Raw genomic sequence first — 24,126 nt, forward strand, 5'->3', positions numbered from 1 at the left:
CAGCCACAAGGATCCTACAGGTCTAAGCCATGGAGTGCTTCTACCTCCAAAGGTGGAGAAGACAAAGCACAGTCATGCATGAAACAGTCCCTATGACTTCCCCCTGCCTGCACCAAGCACTTATCTTCTGGCAGCACCCTTAGGGAGAAAACTATCACGTTTTTCTCAAAATTGGCACATAATAACCCAGGACAAATGGGTTCTAGACAGTGTCACAAGGCTACAAGTTTCATTTCCATGCCCTCTCAAGTGCAAACAGTTGGCCAGACCTGCCAAAAAATCAATGGGCAGAGGCTCAAAAACAAGTCGCAGCTCTCATGGACATGAGGGCTATTCAACAAGTGCCACAGCAAGCGCAGGGTCAAGGATTTTACTCAAGACTGTTCTTTGTACCCAGAAAGGACAAGGCATTGAGACCAGTACTGAACCTATCTATTCTAAACACTTTCCTGGATATACCAAAATTCAAGATGCTGACCTTGCAGCAACTTCTGCCCATGCTGGGCAGCAAGGCTTGGCTCGTGACTTTAGATCTAAAAGAGGCATACCTGCATGTCCCAATCAGACAATCATGCAGAAGATACCTCAGATTCAAGGCTGGCTCAAAGCATTACCAATTCTCTGCACTGCCCTTTGGCTTATCTGCTGCACCCAGGGTCTTCATAAAGTGCCTAGCACCAGTAATTGCTTACTGCAGACAGAGGAATACAAATATATCCTTACTTGGACAACTGCCTCATACAAGCAGAGAACAAGGACATTCTACTACAGCATCTGACGTTTGTGATGAGACTTTTAACATGCCTAGGGTACACAGTCAACAAAAAGAAATCAAAACCAGTACCCTCTCAAGAGGTAATATTCCTGGGTGCAGGCTTAAATACAACTGCCCAGATGGCTTATCTCACTCCAGACAAACAAAGGCAACTGACTACCTATTTCAAGGAAATGGCAGCAAAGGCCCAGTTATCTACAAGAAAAATTCTGCAGGCTTTGGGCTTCATGGCATCCTGCATCTTACTAATTCCATATGCAAGACTGCATATGAGGAAAATTCGATGGTACCTAAAAAGTGTCTGGACACAACATTGCCACAGCCTGGAAACAATGATTACTCTAATTCCCTGCCTGCAGCAGGAGTTTCGATGGTGAACAAAGGCTTGTCACCAAAACAAGAGACAGCCATTCTGACTACCCCCAGCCAGGCTGAGCCTAATGACGGATGCTTCAGATTGTCTCGGGGGTACACATGGCAGGAAGAGGTATTCAGGGAACCTGGTCCACAAACCAAAAGCATCTACATATCAATCAAAAAGAGATGCTAGCTGTTCAAAATGCCGACAGCCTTCAAAGACCTACTTCATCCGGCACAACTACTGATAAAGACACAACACCATGGTCATGTCGTACATAAACAAGCAGGGGGACACTCATTCTTATCCCCTGTGCAGACAAGCCATGGCTTTATGGGACACAGCATTGACTTACCAAGTTCAACTGCAGGCACAATTCCTGCCAGGAAGGGAAAATACTCTAGCAGACGAACTAAGCAGAAACCTCATGGATCCCCACGAGTGGCACCTGGATCCACGAGTCTTCAGCATGATAAAGAAATGGGGACGCCCGGACATAGATCTATTTGCCTCCCCTCAAAACAATCCACTAAAAAGATTCTGCACAAGGACTTATCACAGATAAGCTTGGAAAGTGGACGCCTTATTTTTCAACTGGACAAACCTATCAGTATATGCCTTTCCTCCACTGCCTCTCCTCCCCAAGGTACTCATAAAGGTCAGACAGGAGAAACCAAAAATGATTCTGATTGCCCCAGACTGACCACGCCAGTACTGGTATCCAATCTTAAGGAACGTGTCCCAATGCCCAGCCTGGACCTTACATCAAATACCTAATCTACTGTCCCAGCAAAACAATCCGATTCTGCACAGCCAACTCAGGACCCTAAACTTGGCAGCATGGTGGATAATGTAGCCATACAAACCACACCTCTCAGTAAAGCTGTGATGGATGTCATTTTAGAAGCCAGAAGGCCTAGTACTAGAAAATCCTATGCTGGGAAATGGAAGAGCTTTTGCGCTTGGAACCAAGCTCAAGGAACTGATACAGCTGTCCCAAATATTCCACCGATTTTGCAATACTTAACTGAGATGCTGAACAAAGGCCTATCTTTTTCATCAATTAAAATCCATGCCTCTGCCATTTCAGCTCATTACAATACAGAGCCACCACTCTTTTCTCATCCTTATTTAAGGCAATACCTCAGAGGAGCCAAAAACTTAAGGCCTCAAAGGAGAACGGCAATACCTGCATGGGGACCTCATTTATGTCTTGGAAAAACTCACCTTACCTCCTTTTAAGCCAGCTGCTACTGCAGATATAACGTTCTTATCTTGGAAAACAGCTCTGCTCCTAGCAATAACTTCTGCAAGACGAGTTTCAGAGCTACAGGCTCTCATGGCTGTGGAACCCTTTATCATTTTTTATCCAGACAGGGTCTCTCTGAGAACAAACCCTCCATTTATGCATAAGGTGGTATCCAGTGTAGCCCTTACCCAAACAATTTGCCAACTTTTTATCCAAATCCACAGAACAAGGGGGAGAAAATTCTGCATTCTTTGGACATACACAGACAATTTAGATTCTACTTGAACAAAACTAAAGTTTTCAGAAAGACAGAACAATTACTAGTGGCATATGCCACAGCATCACAAGGAAAGGCCATCTCCAAGCAGACTGTTTCAAAGTGGATAGGTCGCTGCATTCGTTTCTGCTACTCGCAGCATGGCAAACCAGTGCCAAAGGGCATTAGGCCACATTCAACCAGAGCTGCAGCCACTTCTGCAGCCTTTCTTAGGGGAGTACCAACCAAAGACATTTTAGAGGCTGCTACTTGGAGTTCAGTGCATACCTTTACAAAACATTACAATCTGCCTCTTTACTCTAAATCCAGGGCAGGCTTTGCCACTGCAGTTCTACATGGCCTCATAGCAGCTGCTAATGCTGTTTAGCTCCAGCCCTCCAACCATAGCTTTGGGACTCAACCCAAATGTAATGACTGCAACAGTGAAACACGAACATAGTACAGTTGTGTACACTTACCATAAATGTAGATGTTTGAGTGTATTCACTGTTGCAGTCCAGGTTACCCACCTGCCATCCCCCTTATTTTTGCTGGAACTTATCTTTACTTCTCTAATCTATACAACCTATGTGGTGTATTTGCTTATAGATGAAGGTAAAGCTTATTTTGGTGCATGTGTGTTTTATTTATATAACTTTAGCCTACCCTTTTGGGGGCACCTGACATCTGGGGCAAGAAAAACTGAAATGGTGTCGGCTGCATCTTTTATACCCCTGATGACCTGATGTCAGGGAAGAGGCGACAGCAACCAATGCAGTACCCAAGATTTTGGAATTCAGGCCGACTGAGGGCAATCTGCCAGCAGGATAAACCAAATGTAATGACTGCAACAGTGAATACACTCTAACATCTACATTTATGGTAAGTGTACACAACTGTACTTTCTGGTGATGCAAGGGGCCATAAATAACATAAAGGTTCAGTACTGTACAAAAGGTAATATTAGCACATACATAATTTTTTCTGGAGGTTGCTTGAAGTGAGGGAATCCTTTGTTTTAATGCTGTTCTTTGCTCCTGATATTCAGATGCCCACCAGAGTTCGGCTATATTTATTGTGTACAAGGCTTGTTTAAATTTAGAGCAAAGTACAAACTTAAGTTTGCTGTTTATACTAAAATAAACTGGAAATCTTTATTCAGTTATGGTAGGAAGTTAAGGAATAATATTCGGTGCAGTGAGATCATCCATAATATCACTTATTCCACTTTCGAGAATATAGCCAATGTATTGGATGACAAATTTAGGGTCAACTCTATCCCACCTACACACTTTTTCAATTATCCTAAAAATGTACTTTCCCATGAAATCACCTTGGAGCAAGTCTTAAAATTCCTATCAACATCTAAAAATGTTTCTCTGGGACTGGATAACATACGAGGCTGCATTTTCATCCGTGCCATGTATGTACTATCTGAACCACTACTTAAACTTTTCAACGTTCGACTGTCCACAGGTTTATACCTGATACTTGCAGAACAGCTACTGTGACTCCTCTACACAAGGGTAGCCTCTCTACAGTCCCAGGTAGTTATAGGCCCATCATCCTCATCAGCCTTATGCAAAGCAATGGAATGTGTCATAGCAGGATTCTTAAATGCTGTTTTAGGCAATTGAACTGAGCTAGACCCCACTCTATTTTTGTGAGGGTCAGATCCTGTCTGCTGAATCTTAGACATATTTGAAAAGGCTCAGGCTGTGGTCAGTGGTTACTCTGTACATGTTGCCTATCTTGGCCTGACCATGACTTTTTGAAAAGTAAGATAACACAGGGTTTACATTAAGTTTATCTGCTGAATTGCAAGTTGGCTATCCAGCTGATCCCAAGTTGTGAAAGTTGCTGGCACCACAGGTATCAGTGCTGGACCTTCTCTGATCTGGCATTTATTTTGCAGGCATCCAAGTCAATATTTTTGAAGTGTGGGTGATCAGATTACTTAATGACTGCAAGCCTGGGCTCTGTTGCCCATGCATCTTCTGATACTAAACTGCTTCAACAAGGAATGCAGTATGCAATTACTTGATGTATTGAAAATGCTAAAAAAAAAGATGAAATGTAGATGATAGGCTGGTTGTCAAGCTTATGCAGATAGGAGTGTAAAGTGTCAGTACTGCAATAGTTAATATGTTGCAGTATCTTCTACTTTGGCAGGTTCATAACTTATTTTTCTAATTAGTAATCTAGTATGGTTTACATCAGAATGTTTCAGAATTGCTTTGGAAGTATACGCAGATTATGTAGGTGAAACAGAATGATGTGTACAGTTCAGAACTTGTATCAGCACCTCTTTTTATTGTAAATATCTTGTATCCATGAAGTCACAGTGCTTAGAAAATTTCTTTAGAAAGTGCTCTACAAAGCAGCTTGGATAAATGGCATATGTTAGGGTATTTAAATCAAAGAATAGAGGAGCAGTAACTATGCCTGCAAGTTCAGTAAATTACTGAGTCTCAAAGTAAAAAAACAGCCATCCCAGAAATATATTTTTATACTCCTGCCAGTTGGGGAAAAAAAGAAAGCAATGTATGTAGGAACATTAAATGCAGCACTGATAAGAATCCAGTATAATACCTAAGATAAAAGTTTGTGAAGCTGTAAATTTGGCAGTTCACTGCAGTTTGATTTGTTGCTAAAGGAATCCTAGTATATTATTGGGGTGAGATGAATGCAGACAGCAGTGTTCTGGCAAGGTCTTCAACAGTCAGACATTTCTTGGAGCACACTGCTATTGTGTCTGACCAGTGGAGGGCAGCCTAGGTATTAAGGCAAAGCAAAACACACCTCACTTGATTTGTGACCTGAAATTAATGGGTTGATTTCTCATTGCTTCAGATGTTTTTCAAGCCAGAAATAACTGCCATTTGTTTTTATTTAGGAAAATTTTAGTATAACGTTTAGTTAAATACTCCACATAGCTAAATGAGTTTCCTTTGCTTTTTTAAAATTTTGCTAATGTTTTCTGTAAACTCCAGAAACTGCAGTAGAACGTTGGCGACATTTTTGTCTCCTCCTCCTCCTGCTCTAGACATTATTAGCTTTAGGGGGAAAAAAATCAAGTGTAAACATCTAGTTGGGGTGGGGTAGCATCTACTAACCGTTGGAAAAGGTTATAGTAAGGTTTGTTCTTTGAAAGCATTTCTGGATGGAGGCAGTATCATATAAAAGAAACCCTGTTTAGTTGAGTAAAACCGTTCTGTCTCTGCAGTTTCCGGTTCTTGATATACTCTATTAGTATATAACATTTCCCTGTCATGTTTTACCAGATGAATGATCTTTGTCTCATTATACTTCTATGTAAATTGACTTTTTTTACTAACCTTGTAAATGTACAACGTCTACTTTTTTTATACTTTTTGTAACTCGTATTTTTATAACCTGTATTTCTTTATATAACTTGTTTTGATATTTTGTGTTTGAAGATTATGATTGGAGCTTTTCTCCTCGGGCCTCTACTGAAAAAGGATATGCATCCAGTTGGACCAGCCCGGTTAACAAATGTAAAATAAATAAAATAAATAAATATGTTTGTCTACCAGCAGAGCAAGGAGAAGTTTCCTCTGATTCTGACATGCTCCATTTCACACTGGTTTAGTCTCTAAACAAGAGGTCATTAGCAGGGGCCTCTTATTTGGGATTGGTTACTGCTTTACCATTTACAGTGTTCAAGCTGACATCCAGTTATTTTGGGTACCTTCAAGGTAGTCAGAGAAAATAGACTCCTCCCCAGACCCCCATTGGTGTTTAGACCACTTCAGCTGTGGTTCTGGAAGACCGTTCATTTTTCTGTGTTCTTGGATGATGTATCAGCAGATGTTCTTCGTGTTTCACTGTTGCAGTCATTACACTTGGGTTATCCTGCTGGCAGGCTATTCTCAGTCGGCCTGAATTCTAGTCTAGGTCAGGGGTTGGTTGCCGTCGCCTCTTCCCTGACGTCAGGGTGTCAGGGGTATAAAAGATGCAGCCGACGCCATTTTCTTCAGTCTTTCTTGCCATGCGGTGCCCAAAGCAGAAGCAGTTCGCAAGTGCTGGTCGGCCGACTCCTGAGATTTTCGTGTTCGAATTTCAGATCCGAAGTCTGTATTCAAAGCTAAGTACCCCGTTGGGGAAACTTTTTTCTTGCTCCAGACCGATGTCAGAAAAAGTTAATAATTGTATTTCTTGTGGGGAAGCAAATACCTCATAAGGACTTTCATTCCTACTGTATTCCTTGCCTAGGCCCTGACTACGAAGTTGCTAGTTGTCGGTTTTGTGCTAGATTTAACCAACTCACTATTAAGCGTCGCAATTTTGCAGTACACTATTTTGGCAGAAGATTTAATTATACAATGTCGTCTGATAGCCAGACTACCGAAATTCACAAGAACCGCAAAGAAAAAGAAAAGGACAGGCATCAGAGGTCCAAAACAGACGAGGCTTCCTCTAAGCAGTTCACCGGTTCTCAGTGAGGCGCTTTCGCAGCCCCTGACGCCCGCTACTTTAGACCCGCAGGCCGCTACCAACTCAGACGTGGAATCGACCAGGCCGCTGGAAGCTCAAGGTATTGGACCTTCAGAGACCATTCCCTCAGATGGGTCTGGAGCCGCTGAGCAGGCATCTGCTTCTGAGGGTGTTTTCAGACCTAAACAATTATACATTAAAACAACTTCAGCTTCAAAGGCAAAGACTAACGCACCTTTAAAGACAAAGAAACAAGTACAACAGCCTCATGGACAGGCCTCCATGCCCAAAAAAGATGCTCAAAATGACCGAAGACTTAATTACTTTGATCAGGGGTTCCCATCCCCCACCTGATAAAAGGCCTAGGCAAGAGACAGTATATGAATCTTCAGATCAGGTTTCCATTTCATCTGATTCCTCTTCTGATCAGGAATACTCTCTTCCTCCCTATGAGGATTCTGATGCTGAAGAATCCATCCCTTCAGCCTCTCCTCCTGAGGATTACTCTTTTGAGGAAACCTTGCATAACATGAGGGAGCATTTCCACTGGGAGAGCCAAGATTTTTCAGAATCTAAGAAAAGGCTCAGAGACTTCCTTTTACTTCCACAACACAGGCCCCTAGCTATTCCACCTGTTAGACATTGTAGATGATGTATTTTCAGAGTCCAGTCTGACCCCTGACTCCTTAGCTCCAGCTCCTGTTAAGCCGGACTGGTACTACAGGGTTCCTGACTCATAAATCCTTTGCAAAAACACTGCTGCTGACCCAGAAACTCTCTCTCAGGGTCCCAAAGGGGTCAAGGCTTCCACTGCAAAAAAAACCTACCCCCTCTGACAGGGATTCTAGGGCATTGGACAGATGGTGAAAAAGATTTGCACTTCTGCTACCTTGGCTGTAAGGGCTTTAAATTGTCAGTTTCATATGCTGAAATATCAGCAATATATTATATCACTGCTTAAACAGAAAATGTTAAATTCTGAATGTGCAGAAAACGAAGAAATGCAGGATTTATTGCATGCAGCTGAACAAGTTGGGAAGCATACTTTGCAGTGTGGTTTTGATTCTCTGGAGGCCTCCTGCAGGGCCGTTGTTATGGGTTCTGTCATTAGGAGGCATGCTTGGTTAAAGGAACAAAATCTGCCTGTTCATGTCAAAGCAAAATTATTAGATGCTCCATTACAGCATGATACTTTGTTTGGTGTTAAAGAAAATGGAGGACAAATCTAAATCTATGCAAACGGTCAAGAATTTCTTACAGGTACAGCCTCCAAGATTTAGCAGACACTGGCCTACAAAGAATTGGTCCTTTCCAGTGTCAGACCCAAAGGGGCAGATACAGATGCCCTAGTGGCAGATCCCAACCCCAAGGTTCATACAGGTCTAAACAGTGGGGGTGCTTCTACCTCCAAAAGTGGAGGACAAATCACAGCCATACAGGAAACAGTCCCAATGACTCCCCCCCCCCCCCTGCCCTGCACCAAGCACTTACCTTCTGGCAGCATCTTTAGTGGGAAAACTATCACTTTTTTCTCAAAATTGGCACACAACACAGGACAAATGGGACCTAGACATAGTATCACAAGGCTACAAGTTTCACTTCCATACCCTGCCAAGGACAAACGGTTGGCCAGACCTGCCAAAACAACAATGGGCAGAGGCACAAAAACAAGTCTCATTCCTCATGGGCATGAGGGCCATTCAACAAGTACCAGAGCAAGAGCAGGGACAAGGATTTTATTCAAGACTGTTCTTGGTACCAGGAAAGGACAAGGCCTGGAGAACAATACTGGACTTATCTATTCTAAACACATATCTGGATATACCAAAATTCAAAATGTTGACTCTACAGCAGCTTCTGCCCATGCTGGGAAAGAAGGCTTGGCTTGTGACTTTAGACCTAAAAGAGGCATACCTGCATGTTCCAGTTAGACTGCAGAAGATGCATCAGATTCAAAGCTGGCTCAATGCACTACCAATTCTCTGCACTGCCCTTTGGCTTATATACTGTGCCCAGGGTCTTCACAAAGTGCTTGGCACCAGTAATTGCATTCTGTAGACAGAGGAATACAAATATATCCTTACTTGGATGACTGCCTCATTCAAGCAGAGAACAAGGACATTCTAACAGGCCCAGGGTACACAGTCAACGAAAAGAAATCAAAACTAGTACCCACTCGAGATAATATTCCTGGGTGCAAGCTTAAATACAACTGCCCAGATGGCTTATCTCGCGCCAGACAGACAAAGGCAACTTGACTACCTATTTCAAACTGTTGGCAACAAAGGCCCAGTTATCTGCAAGAAAAGTTCTGCAAGCTTTGGGCTTCATGGCATCCTGCATTCTACTAATTCCATATGTGAGACTGCATATGAGGAAACTTCAAGTGTTTGGACTGAACATTGCTACAGCCTGGAAACAATAGTTACCCTCATTCCCTGTCTGCAACAGGAGTTTCGATAGTGGGCAAAGGCTTGTCACCAGAACAAGGGACAACCATTCACTTGACCCCCAGCCAGGCAGACATTAACAACGGATGCATCAGATTATATTTGAGGGGCCCACATGGCAGTAAGATGTATTCAAGGCACATGGTCCGCAAACCAAATGCATCTACATATCAATCAGAAAGTGATACTGTTCAGAATGCCCTGACAGCCTTCAAGGACCTACTTCATCCGGGACACCTACTGATAGAGACAACACCATGGTCATGTGGTATATAACCAAGCAGGGAGGCACTCATTCTTGCCCCCTTTGCAGACTAGCCATGACTTTGTGGGAGACAGCATTGACTTACCAAGTACATCTGCAGGTACAATTCCTGCCAGGAAAGATAAATACTCTGGCAAACTAACTAAGCAGAAACCTCATGGATCCCCACGAGTGGAAATTGGATCCACAAGTCTTCAGCATGATAACAATGAAATGGGGCTGCCCGGATATAGATCGATTTGCCTCTCCTCACAACTACCAACTGAAAAGATTCTGCACAAGGACCTATCACAGACAAGCATAGAAAGTGGACACCCTATCTTTCAGCTGGAAAAACGTAGCAGTATATGCCTTACCTCCACTACCTCTCCTCCCCAAGGTACTCCTGAAGGTCAGACGAGAAGCCAAAGATGATACTGATTGCCCCAGACTGGCCCCGCCAGTACTGGTATCCAATCCTAAGGAACTTGTCTCAATACCCGGCTTGGACCTTCCCTCAAATACCTCATCTACTGTCCCAATAAAACAAGGTCTTGAGTTGGCTGTGCAGGATCTGATTGTCTGGCAGCATGGCGGATAATGTAGTCATACAAAACGCACCTATCACTAAAGCTGTGATGAATTTCATTTTGGAGGCCAGAAGGCCTAGTACCAGACAATCTTATGCTGCAAAATGGAAGAGATTCTGTGCTTGGAACCAGGCACAAGGAATTGACACAGCTGTACCAAATATTCCTTAGATTTTGCAATACTTAACTGAGATGCTGGACAAAGGCCTATCCTTTTCATCGATTAAAATTCATGCCTCTGCCATTTCAGCTCATTACAATACAGAGCCACCAATCTTTCCTCATCCTTTAAGGCAGTACCTCAGAGGAGCCAAAAACTTAAGGCCTCCAAGGAGATCACCAGTGCCTGCATGGGACCTCAGTTATGTCTTGGAAAAACTCACCCTGCCTCCTTTTGAGCCGGCCGCTACAGCTGATATAAAGTTTTTATCTTGGAAAACAGCTCTGCTCCTAGCAATAACCTCTGCAAGACGAGTCTCAGAGCTACAGGCACTCATGGCTGTGGAACCTTTTATCATTTTTTATCCAGACAGGGTTTCTCTGATGACAAACCCAACATTTATGCCTAAGGTAGTGTCCAGTGTGGCCCTTAACCAAACTATTCATCTGCCTACTTTTTATCCAAACCCACAGAATAAGGGGGGGGGGATTCTACATTCTTTGGACCTACACAGACAGCTACGCTTCTACTTGAACAGAACCAAAGCTTTCAGAAAGACAGAGCTATTACTAGTGGCATATGCTGCAGGATCACAAGGAAAGGCTATCTCAAAGCAGACTATTTCAAAGTGGATAGGCCACTGCATTCGTTTCTGCTATTCATAACATGGCAAGCCAGTGCCTAAGGGCATTAGGCCACATTCAGCCAGAGCAGCAGCCACTTCAACAGCCTTCCTCAGGAGAGTACCAACCAAAGACATTTTAGAGGCTGCTACCTGGAGTTCAGTGCACACCTTTACAAAGTGCTATCATTTACCACTCTACTATAAATCCAGGGCAGGTTTTGCCACTGCAGTTCTGCAGGGTTTCATAGCCGCTCCAAATGCTACTTAGCTCCAGCCTCCCAACCATAGCTTTGGGATTCAACCCAAGTGTAATGACTGCAACAGTGAAACACGAAGAACATAGTACAGTTGTGTACACTTACCATAAATGTAGATGTTCGAGTGTATTCACTGTTGCAGTTCAGGTTACCCACCCGCCATCCCCCATATCTTTGCTGGAACTTATCTGTACTGCTCTAATCTATATAATCTATGTGGTGTATTTGCTTGTAGGTGAAGGAAAAATATATTTTGGTACATGAATGTTTTAATGACATACTTTTAGCCTACCCTTTTGGGGGTACCTGACATCTGGGGCAAGAAAAGCTGAAGAAAATGGCGTCTGCTACATCTTTTATACCCCTGCTGCCCTGATGTCAGGGAAGAGGCGACAGCAATTGATGCCCGACCTAGACTTGGGAATTCAGGCCGTCTGAGGGTAGCCTGCCAGCAGGATAACCCAAGTGTAATGACTGCAACAGTGAATACACTCTCTAACATCTGCATTTATGTAAGTGTACACAACTGTACTTTATGGTTCACATGTCCAAGTCCAGACATTTGTTGGCCAGACATCAGTTTCAAAACTGGCTGCTGTGCATTAGTTTATAACACCTGACATAGAAACACTGGGTTAGTGGGAGCAAAGGGATGGGACAGTGTCCCACCCAGGCATTTAAGGGTCCTCTTGGTTTCTTTGTTGGATTATACAATGATGACTTAAGAATGTTTTGATTTAGTTCATAAACTTGGTTCATGTTTTCGCATATCTGCTTAAACCATGCACAGTCCTCTGGCATTTTCCACCCTGGTATTGCTTTAGCTTCCGCCCAACCTAAGATGAATCAAGCAGATTGCATATATAATTCTATCAGTTGATCTGGTAGACGATCCTGTTTGATGGGTCAGGAATACCCTCTCTGCATCAGTCGTCTTCTGCTGCCTGTTGTCTGAGTTTTCTGTAAGCAAAGCAGTTATATATTTTTATATTACTTGTTCATTAACATAGCTTCAAATTTACATTATTGTAGACTTGTAAGAAGGTACTTGCTCGTGGTCTGGAGGTGAGCTGGAATGCTCTTGGGATATTGATATATACATGCTCTTATGGGTTTGACATAGTACATAACTACAAGCATCAGTGTGAGCACCTAAGTGTCCTCCGTGTTGGATTTTGCTAAAAAAGTGCTGAATGTTAATTGAACAGGAAATGACCCTCCTTAATGGTTCCTAGCTAGGTATCTTGTACGTGAGCTGATAAAAGTAGATTTATGCTGCAAACTAGTAAGATGCGACTTTTCCATTTATTGGATCTCTAGTTTTATTTCATTATAAGTTGTGTGTTATAGTTCATGGAAGAAAATTTGACTGCAATTTGTTTTGTGCATCTGAGGACAAAATTGCTGAGCTTGAATATAAGCAGTGCAAACCAAACCAAGAAAATATGGGGGTCCTTTGGTAGATCAGTAAATAAAATCACCTTGGTATTTAGTACTTCTATAGGCAAGTAATTGTTTCCTAACCTCTTGACGCAGAGGTTACTGAAATGCATTTCAGTGATTCATTGCATTCCAAATACTATTTTTTGCCTTTTCTATTTTAGAGAATTGCAGTAACATTGCAGTTTGTTTGGTTTTATTTTTATATTTGTGATGGCATTCTTGATTTTTCCTCACAATCATTTCATTCTAAACTGTTCTAACCCTTTTGCAGTGTACACTTGCTTTTGCCAAGATAATCTTGCCTAAAGGTAATCCTTATGACTTTGGTATGCCTTGAGACTAATCCTGTTTGTTATGAATTGCTGTTCAGTAGTCACTTGTTCCCAGGTGAATGCCAGCTTCTCCATCTGTAGAGTTGATTGATTGAGCTGTCCCTGCTACCTTCGTCAGGTTTTCTCTTCATTTGCCACTTGCACTTGTCTTGCTGCCACTTACCATATTATGAAAATGTAGACTGAGACCACTCATTCTTGCAGTCACCACAGATTGGATTTCAGTCCTGAAAATGTCCTTCCATTCTACTGTTGCAGTGTTCTTTATGTAAGGGGTCTCCTCTCAAGGATAGCCCAACGTCCAGCCAGTATACCAAAGCCTTTACGTCTTGCAGAGCTGTACATGGCACACACGCTCCGCATGTAAGGCGCAGGGCATAAAGGTGACAAATGAATGCAAACACTTGGGAGCTTCTTTGCCACTAGTCTGAAAGTCATTATCGAATATCAGCCTGAACCCCCTTCTGTGCTGGTTACCAAGCCGTTTTCAGGCAAGTTCCCAATTGGGGTTTCCTCTCTCCTTTTTTCATTTTTGCTTGGTATTTGGGCTCATGTCAGCAAGGAAGTGAAAATGTCAGTGTGAGAGGCAGTTTCTCCATAATGACCATCATGACTAGTGCCTTATTTTGCTTGGGTGCTTCCCACGACCATACGCAGTACTGTCTGCCAAATGTTTCTGCCCGAGACCCTACACAGTCGTTTATCCTCCTTGTCTGTTAATCTTGAGAATCAGTGACCTAAACTATTGGCTTAGGGTGCTGTGGCAGAATCCTCCCATCCCAAGGGCCAGCCCCATGCTAAGAAGGCCAAAAAGATCAGGCTTTAACTGGCTGCTGTCCAGACTTCGCTGGATGCCTCTCTAGAAGCTGGTGGAAGCCATGAAGACTGTCTGGTGCGTTCTTTGAATTCCTCTGCTGCAACCATGTTGGAGGCTGGAAGGATCCAAAGTCTGTCAAGTCCTTGGAGCCTTGTCCATCTGCACTTGGTGTTGAGGGAGAACCTCTGTTGATGTCAGAGGGACTGAGCAGGATTCCTCAGATTTTAGTAAGGGAGGAAATGCCTACTATTACCTTTGACTCACACCAAGGGTCTGAACCTCCGAGGTTCTTTAGGGCAGGTGTCCCTCAGAAAAAGCAGAAGAAAACTAAATACATTTCCCCTGTTAGATCCCCACCGTGAATGGCAGGATTTTACTTGGGGTATGTTTAATGCTTTAATGGTCTTGAAGCCTCCTCATGGGCTGTCTGCCCGCATGTTGGGAGTACTTTAAGTGGGACTTGTTCCCATGTTGTAGATCAATATGTATGTATACCTTTAAGAAGCTTTCCATGGGCTTGCACATGTAAAAATACTGAGCATGTGCGAGCCTGACTGCCATTTTGCAGTAAGCTGTTGAGATGTAAGCATGCATGTCAGTGTAGTCTGTCAGTTAATCAGTTTGTTTATATTTTGTTCATATTTTGTTCTGCTGTCCTCCATCCTGTGTTTCTATGTAATAAAGCATGTAAATGAACTACTCCGTCTGTCTTCATTTGTAAACCAAGACGAGATGTGGTGTCTGGGATCAAGACCAAGATGCACACAATTAATGCTGGAGGAATATAGAGGAATGGATCATCCCTACTGTACGTATAACTCGCAAAACAGGTCAGAGATGAAATTTAGGTACTAAAACTTGCTTAAATGATTTCTTGCTCAAACAATATAAAACAAAGCACTCAGAATGCTCAAAACTAATTTTTAGCTAAACAAAATGTGCAAAACTGTGACATAATGATAAAAATATTCGAAATAGTTACGAAAATGTTTGAAACAATTTCCAAATTGCATAAGATGAATAAAATAAGAAAAACACATTTTTTTCTCTGTGCTATTTTTTTGTATTAATTAAAGCTATTTGAGATATCCAGAGTATGCAAAGTGTTTGCAAGTTTGTGCAGTATTGCAGTACATTTATTTCACAAAATACAGCCATTTCAAAGCTTATTTCACAAAGTACAGTATTTTAAAGAGTTATTTGTGCATTTGAATGTTGTTACAAGTACCTGGTGTGTGTGCATGTTTGTACATAATTACAAGGGCCATGTTTTCATTGTGGTTTTGGGCATACTTTGTTGGCATGGCTGAAAGATTTCGAAAACCAGGTCCTCTTGTATTTCGTAATATTGAAGAGAATTGGAGAGTGTTTGAGCAAACGTACGACATTTTCATACAGGCTGCATTTTCTGATAAAGATGTCTGAGTACAAAGGCATTTATTCTGCTTAATTTAGCTGGTTCAGAAACCGTAGGAGGTGTGTGTTCATTTGTGTATGCACCTGCTGTGTTTGTAGGGGAAGGGGGAAAATAGTCATATAGTGGTACCGGCTGAATCAAGGGAAGACCCAGAGTGTTTAAAACATTAATTTAGAGAAATGTGTAACCCCCCACCAAACGAATATTACAGTGGAAAGGCACTTATTTTACACAAGGGATCAAAAGCCTGGGGAAACTTTTGCAGCATATATCACTGACTTGAGAAATAAAGCTAGAAATGTGCGGATTTGGGGATTTAAGAGATGAGCTGATAAGACAGACGTGTGGTATTAGAGATGCTGTGAGAGAGATTTTGCTTCGAGACAGTGATTTAACTTTGACCAAGGCTTTTGAGATTTGTCATATATATATGAACTCACAGAAAAGCACACAAATATGCTTAGGAATGAGAAATGCATGCTTCTAGTATTTTCTAGTGTTAATGTTGATAGTAGGCAGCACGTGGTTGAAAGAAACAGGCCCAAGCACAGAGCAGCAACTGTGAACCCTGTAACAGTCACTGGTGAACCCCGTAGCTTTCTAGCAAATTCCAAAGTGTGCACACTCTCCATGAAGCACAAGGGTGAGCCAGCAAACTCAATGCATATTCCCTCACCTAGCCTCATAGTCAGCTGTCGTAATTGTGGTGGCAGTTATGCGTCTAAAAGAGAAAAATGCCTAGCTTTTGGTCAGCAGTAAAAAGTGAAATCATTTCTAAAGATTTTGTAAATCAAGAGACACATTCTTTTATTAAAAGAGAACATTCAAAGAAGCAAGGTGATCAGTTAGGAATTGGTGACCCTACATTTTATGTTGATGGTGTGTCTGTGCTTAATGAAACGGTCAGTGCAGTAGATTTATTGGCAAAGAATGAAGTATTTTATACTGTTCATATAAATGGAAGACCCAAAGAGGCTCAAAGCTGCGCACGTTCAAAATGCAGTGATATGTTAGCAGAAACATTTGCTGGAGTATGTGCTGGTGAGAAGCTTGATTTGGCAGTGTGTGTGAAGCTTGTTGCTTATGGTGGTGAAGAAATTCAAACTGAAGGATCAGTAGTGCTTTCATTTTACTCTGCTGGGAACAGCTATGACTTGAAATTCTATGTGGTCAAAAGGCACGTACAGTCATTAGGCCTCAGACAGTTTGAAAATGGGACTACTTTCATTTAATAAGGAAGTACACCTTGTAAGCTTACAAGACCACTGTTCTAATTTTGCCCAATCTATTTTTTCTACCAATGCTGATCTTTTTGAAGACAAACTAGGCAAACCTTGCAGTTGTGTATTCCATGAAGTTAGATCTTGAAGTCAGACCAGCCCCGAAAGTTCCAGTAGCTATGCAGAACAGAGTCAAGGCCAAGCTAGATAAAATGGTGCAGCAAGGTGTGATTTAGTCCAGTTGAACTGACTGGGTATCTTTCATGGTGGTAGCTCATAAGAAAAGCTCAGCTCTCAGAATATGTACTGATCCACGAGATTTGAACAAAGCACCAAAAAGGCCTCCTTATCCAATACGTACAGTCAAAGTCGTCACTGCTGTTATGCCAAATGCCAGTGTTTTTTCGTCTTAGATGCATAGAGTTAATTTTGGCAAATTTTGCTTGACCAAAAATCTTCATTGCTAACCACTTTCAGTACTCCTTTTGGTGGGTACAGATATTTGAGATTGCCATTTTGGGATCAGTTCTGCCAGTTAAGTTTTCCAGCGTGCCATGGAGCAGATTTTTTCTGGTTATCCATATGCTATTATAGTGGATGGTATCCTAGTAGGAGGTAACCATTGAGAACCAGAGCATTATAGAAGCCACAAGAAAATTCTGCAAAGAGCATGTCGCGCGAGTCTTAAGCTGAATCCTCAGAAGTTCAAATTCAGGCTGCAAGGAATTACTTATGTTGGTCATTTATTTACCAGTTTAGGCTTACAACCAGATCCAAGCAGTCAGCAGTTCTCAAGATGTGTGCTCCAGACAATGTTCAAGCCCTACAGCATTTCTTGGCATGGTTGACTAGGCAAACTCATTACTGACTTGAGCCATCTTTTAGCACTGCTCAAAGAGTTGACATGCAAATATGCATCTTGGTCATGGTCAGAACAACACTAGAGAGCATTTTATGTCTTAAAACAGAGAATTGCCACTCCACCAACTCTCTGATACCATGATGTTCACAAACAAGTTAATCTTTCTTGTGGTGCTTCGAAGTTTGGTTTGGGTGCAGTCATTCTTCGAGGATAGACCAATAGTCTATACGTCCAGAACTCTAACCCAAACTGAAATGCAGTATCTCAGATTGAGAGACAGCTCTTGGTAATTGTTTGCATGTTCAAAGTTCCATAATTATATTTATGGCAGCCCAATTCAAATCGAAACAGACCACCAACCTCTAGTCACTATTTTGAGAAAATCTATGCATACAGTTCCTGCCAGATTGCAACGCATGATGTTCAAATTGCAAAAGTATAACTTTAGTTTTGTCTACACAACAGGCAAACTTCTTTATCTTGCTAGTACTTTATCCAGATCACCCAGAAATACCACTGAGCAGCATGAAAATGAGAAACTTGATTTTGAAGTCATGGAAGTGAGAAATTTTTCTTCCACGTGTGTTGTTGAGCTTAAAAGTCATGCAGCCTCATATCCATTACTTCATAAACTGAACCACTTTCAGTTGAGGAGGGCCTTCAGAACAATCTTGTTTACCTCATGACCTGCAGCCATATTTTCCTTAGAGATGAGATTTTTGTCTGACAATGGTATCATCATGAAAGGCCCAAAAGTGATTAATCCATAATCCTTGCAACAAGAGTATGCTACTATTTTGCATTGTGGCCACCTAGGAGCAGGGTCTACCAAAAGAAGGGCCAGAAGATTAGTATTTTTTGGCCTTCTATGTCAAAGGATATCAAGAGAGTACTTTCATCTTGATCGTGTTTCACTGTTGCGGTCATTACACTTGGGTTATCCTGTTGGCGGGCTACCCGCAGTCTGCCTGCATTCCAAAGTCCTGGTCTGGCGTCGGTTGCTGTCGCCTCTTCCCTGACGTCAGTGCGCCAGGGGTATATAAGATGCAGCCAATGCCATTTTCTTCAGTCTTTCTTGCCGCACGGTGCCCAAAGCAAAAGCAGTTCACAAGTGCCGGTCGGCCGACTCCTGAGATTTTCAAAATTGAATTTCAGAACCAAAGTCTTCAATAAAGTTAAGTACCCCATTGGGGAAACTTTTTCTTGCTCCAGACCGATTTCAGTAAAAGTTAACAATTGTATTTCTTGTGGGAAGCAAATACCTCATAAGGATTTTCACTCTTACTGTATTCCTTGCCTAGGCCCTGACCACGACATTGCTAGTTGTTGGTTTTGTGCTACATTCAACCAACGCACTATTCTGTTTGATTTTGCTTTACATTACTTTGGCTGAAGGTTTAACTACATAATGCCGTCGGAACAACCGACCAAAATTCATAAAAAACGCAGACACAAAGAAAAGGGCAGGCATCAGTGGTCCAAAACAGATTAGGCCAGTCGCCGGTTCTCATTTAGGTGCTTTCGCAGCCCCTGACACCCACTATCTCAGAGCCACAGGCCGCCTCGGACTCGCACGTGGAGACAACTAGGCCTTTGGAAACTCAAGGTATTGGGCCTACGGAAACTATTCCCTCAGATGGGTCCGGAGCCGCTGAGCAGGCATCGGCTTCTGAGGGTGTTTTCAGACCTACACAGCTTACTATCAAGTCTACTTCAGCAGCCAAGACAAAGTCTAAAACACCATTAAAGACAAAGAAACAAGTACAGCATTATCCTGGACGGTCATCCATGCCAAAGAAACAAATGCTTAAAATGGCTGAGGACCTAATTACTTTGATCAGGGGTTCCCATTCCCCTCTTGATAAAAGGCCTAGGCAAGACGACTGACTATGACTCCTCTGACCAGGTTTCTATTTCCTCTGATTCCTCTTCAGAACAGGGATATTCTCTTCCTCCCTATGAAGACTCTGATGCTGAAGAATCTCTCCCTTCAGCCTCTCCTCCTGAGGATTGCTCTTTTGGGGAAACCCTGCACACCATGAGGGAGGATTTCGATTGGGAGAGCCAGGATTATTCAGAATCCAAGAAAAGGCTCAGAGACTTTCTTTTACTGCCTCAGCACAGGCCCCTTGATATCCCCCCTGTACTAGATATTGTTGATGTTTTTTCTGAATCCAGTTTGTCTCCTAATTCTTTACCCCCTGCACCAGTCAAGCCAGATAGGTACTAGAGGGTCCCAGACTCTCATCAGTTTCTTTATAAAAACCTTGCTGCTGACCCAGAAACAATTTCTCAGGGTCCCAAAGGGGTCAAGGCTTCCACTGCAAAAAACCCTGTTCCCTCTGATAGGGATTCTAGAGCACTAGATAGATGGGGGGAAAAAGTTTGCACTTCTGCTACTTTAGCTGTAAGGGCTTTAAACTGCCAGTTTCACATGCTTTAATGTCAACAATACCTAATGTCTTTGCTAAAACAGAAAATGCTTACAAGCTCATATTGTCCTGACAATAAGGAAATGCAGGATTTATTGCATGCAGCTGAACAAGTGGGAAAGCATACTCTGCAATGTGGTTTTGATTCATTAGAGGCTTCTTGCAGAGCCGCTGTTACAGGCTCTGTCATTCGAAGGCATGCTTGGTTAAAAGAACAAAGTTTACCTGATCATGTTAAAGCAAAATTATTGGATGCTCCATTACAGCGTGATACTTTGTTTGGTGTTAAGGCAGAAGAGGTGTTAAAGAAAATGGATGATCAAGCTAATCAATGCAGACAGTAAAGGATTTCATACAGGTTCAGCCACCTAGATTTAGCAGGAACTGGCCTTCTAAAAATTGGTCCTTTCCAGTGTCAGGCCACAAAGAGGCAGATACAGACAACCAAGAGGCAGATCTCGGCCCGAAGACATATACAGACCTAAACAATGGGGTGCTTCAGCCCCCCAGAGGCGGAGAAGACAAATCACAACCTTATAGGAAACCATCCCAATGACTTCCCTCTACAAAAGCCAAGCACTTGCCTTTTGACAGCACCCTTAGGGGGAAAACTAGCACTTTTCTCACAAAACTGGCACACGATCACCCAGGACAAATGGGTACTGAATATGGTTTCTTAGGGTTACAGTTCCACCTAAACAATGGGGTGCTTCAGCCCCCAAAGGCAGAGAAGACAAATCACAACCTTATGGGAAACGGTCCCAATGACTTCCCTCTACAAAAGCCAAGCACTTACCTTTTGACAGCACCCTTAGGGGGAAAACTAGCACATGTCCTTCATGAATGCAACTGCAGTCATAACATATGGGTTGTCCTGCCTCAGGCAGCCCTCGGTTGGCCGGATTCCAAAGTCTGGGTCCGACATCGGCTGATGTCGCATTTCTCTACGACGTCAGAGCGGCTGGAGTATATAAGCATCAGCCGACGCCATCTTCAGTCTTTCTTGCCGCGCGGTGCCCGAAGCAGAAGCAGTTTGCAAGTGCCGGTCGGTCAGCTCCTGTATTCTTCGAATCCGAAGTCATCAAAAAAGCTAAGTACCCCGTTGGTGACCTTTTCTTGCCTCAGCCGATGTCAGAAATTACTGAAAAAGTAAATAATTGTTTGTCTTGTGGTAAACAAATACCTCATAAGGATTTCCCCTCTTACTGCCTCCCTTGCCTTGGCCCAGACCACGACGTCTCGGCCTGTGCCGCCTGTGCTCGCTTTAACAAGCGCACTCTCAGGCGCCGGGCGGAGTTCGCTGAAGACTTTTTCGGCGATAAATTTGATTATACGATGCCGTCGGAACAACCGACAACGCAGACTCCTAAGAAACGAAAAGACCGGGACCGACATCCTCGGCCCGCGTCTTCCACCGACACCACACCAGAATTAACCGCGAGTGCTCCGGTTCCCTCTGAGGCGGTTATTCCACCGCTCCGAACCGAAGACACCGCATTACCGATACCTCCGATACCGGAGGTCACTCCGCCAGTTATTGACTTTCCTCCGGATACTGAAACCGAGGAAATGCCCGAGACCATTGCTGTAGATAAGGTCACTCCTGCACGTGGAGCGGCTAGGCCTCCCATGTCCATCAAGGCCTACACGCGTGCCAAGGCAGCCAACAAGTCCAAGCATCTTTCTGCTAAGACCTTACCTCAGCCTACTCCTGAAACTCAAATCATGGCTATGGCCACAGATTTAATTTCCCTGATCAGAGGTTCCCAGGCCCATCCTGAGAGAGGATCCCAGACTCCTCCTGATAAGAGGCCCAGGGTTGAACCCCCTGACCCTCTTCCCACAGATGAAGATTCTGAGGACTCTGTTCACTCCGAAAGCCAGGAAGAGCCCTTCCAGACCTATGAGGACTCAGATGCAGAGGATTCTATCCCCTCGGCTTCTCCTCCAGAGGATATGTCTTTTGGGGAAGTTCTGCATTCCATGAGGGAGCATTTTAAGTGGCAAGGCCAGGAATATTCAGATTCCAGAAAGCGCCTTCGAACCTTCCTTAAAAAGCCCCAACACAGACCCTTAGCTATACCTCCTGTGCTTGATGTTTTGGATGATTTATACTCTGATTCCAATGTTACCCCTGATGCTCTTCCTCCTGCTCCTGTCAAGCCTGACAGATACTATAGGGTCCCAGAAACCCATTCCCATTTCTTTAGGGCCCATGCTGTTGATTTAGAAACAATTTCCCAAGGGCCTAAAGGGGTTTCAGCTACCACCTCCAAAAACCCTTTGCCCTCTGACAGGGAAGCAAGGTCCTTAGAGAGATGGGGGAAGAAGGTCTACACCTCCACTACTTTATCTATGAGAGCTCTCAATTGTCTCTTTCACATGTTTCAATATCAGGATTTCCTGTTAGATGATTTACAGAAAAGATTGGCCTCCCCTGAACCTTTAGATAGGAAGTCTTTGCAGGAGGCTGTACACAATTCTCAGCAAGTTAGCAATCACTTTCTACAGTGTGGATATGATGCATTGGAAGCTTCATGTAGGGCAGCTATGACAGGGGGGCGGTCATTCGTAGACATGCATGGTTAAAAGATCAACCTTTACCAGATCATGTTAAGGCAAAACTTCTTGATGCACCCTTGGAAAAGAACAAGCTTTTTGGTGCTAATGCTAAAGATGTGTTAAAGTCCATTGAGGAAAAAGCCAAGTCAGTTCAGACAGTCAAAGATTTCCTCCAGGTTCAGCCACCTAGATTCAGCAGGAACTGGCCTTCAAAAAACTGGTCCTTTCCTAATCCTGAAAGATTTCAAAGGGGCAAAAGCAGGCGTGCCGAGGAAGAGGCCAATCCAGAGGATACTACAGGGGAAGACAATGGCAACCAGCAAACCAAAGAAGTGACACAGGGGTTTCCCCCGCCCCACAGGGACATTCTCAATGACTTTCCTCTAGGTCCGCTTACCAAGGAGCAAGCAGAAGCTCCTTTGGGCGGAAAATTATCTCTGTTTACAAGAAATTGGCACAAACTGACAAAGGACAAATGGATTTTGGACATTATAGACCACGGTTACAGGTTCCATTTTCATACCTTGCCAAGAAAACTGGGCATGCCAAACCTGCCACAAAACCAGAGGGCAGAGGCTATCAAGCAAATTTCTCTGCTTGCTCAGATCAAAGCAATAGAAAAAGTTCCACAACAAGAACAAGGTCAGGGGTTTTACTCAAGACTGTTCCTTGTTCCAAGAAAAGAAACTCAATGGAGACCAATACTGGACTTGTCCGCTTTAAACACTTTTCTCATAGTACCAAAGTTCAAAATGCTGACTCTACAGCAACTCCTTCCCATGCTGGGCAAGGGGTCTTGGCTGATTACTCTGGACCTCAAGGAGGCATACCTGCATGTCCCTATCAGACACAGCTGCAGAAGATACCTCAGATTTCTTGCAGGGCCAGAGCATTATCAATTCTCAGCATTGCCATTTGGCTTATCTACTGCGCCCAGAGTATTCACGAAATGCCTGGCTTCAGTAATTGCTCATTGCAGGCTACAGGGGATTCAAATCTATCCGTACCTGGACGATTGTCTCATACAAGCGGACGACAAACTAACTTTGACAAAAAACTTGAATTATGTCATACATTTGCTACAGGCTCTGGGATACACAGTCAACTTTCAAAAGTCAAGACTTCAGCCATCCCAGCAAATGACCTTCTTAGGAGCCAAACTAGACACAGCCTCTCAAATGGCTTACCTGACAAGACAAGCAAAAGAAGCTAACTCTTTACTTCAAAACTTTAGCAAAGCTCACCCAGATGACTGCAAGGAGATTCCTACAGGCCCTGGGTTATATGGCATCCTGCATTCTCCTGGTACCACTAGCAAGACTACACATGAGAAAGCTTCAGTGGTACCTAAAAAGCTTATGGTCTCAACACAGCAACAACCTAGAAGTAACCATACCACTCATTCCATGTCTTCAAAAGGAATTTCTATGGTGGGCCTCAGTAAGCCAGTCAGACACAGGTATGTCATTCAAAAAGCCTCAGATAACACAGACCATGACTACAGACTCCTCAGACCTTGGATGGGGGGCGCACATGGAGGGCAGATGTATTCAAGGACAATGGTCTCCAAAGGAAACCCATCTGCACATCAACCAAAAAGAAATGCTGGCAGTAATGCA

The 24,126-nt window shown here is 43.2% G+C and overlaps 1 protein-coding gene across 1 annotated transcript in view; it reads left to right on the forward strand.

The window, feature by feature from the left end:
* The window catches only part of XPO4 (exportin 4), a 1,500,264-nt gene that overhangs the window by 572,173 nt on the left and 903,965 nt on the right, over positions 1-24,126 (forward strand). The window contains exon 8 of the mRNA XM_044073186.1: positions 16,368-16,378. Coding sequence (XP_043929121.1) covers positions 16,368-16,378 — 11 coding nt within the window. The remainder of the gene's footprint in view (positions 1-16,367; positions 16,379-24,126) is intronic.

Source organism: Protopterus annectens, chromosome 5.part1, assembly GCF_019279795.1.
Source record: "Protopterus annectens isolate FY-2018-M chromosome 5.part1, PAN1.0, whole genome shotgun sequence".
In the NCBI taxonomy this organism is placed as follows: Eukaryota; Metazoa; Chordata; order Ceratodontiformes; family Protopteridae; genus Protopterus; species Protopterus annectens.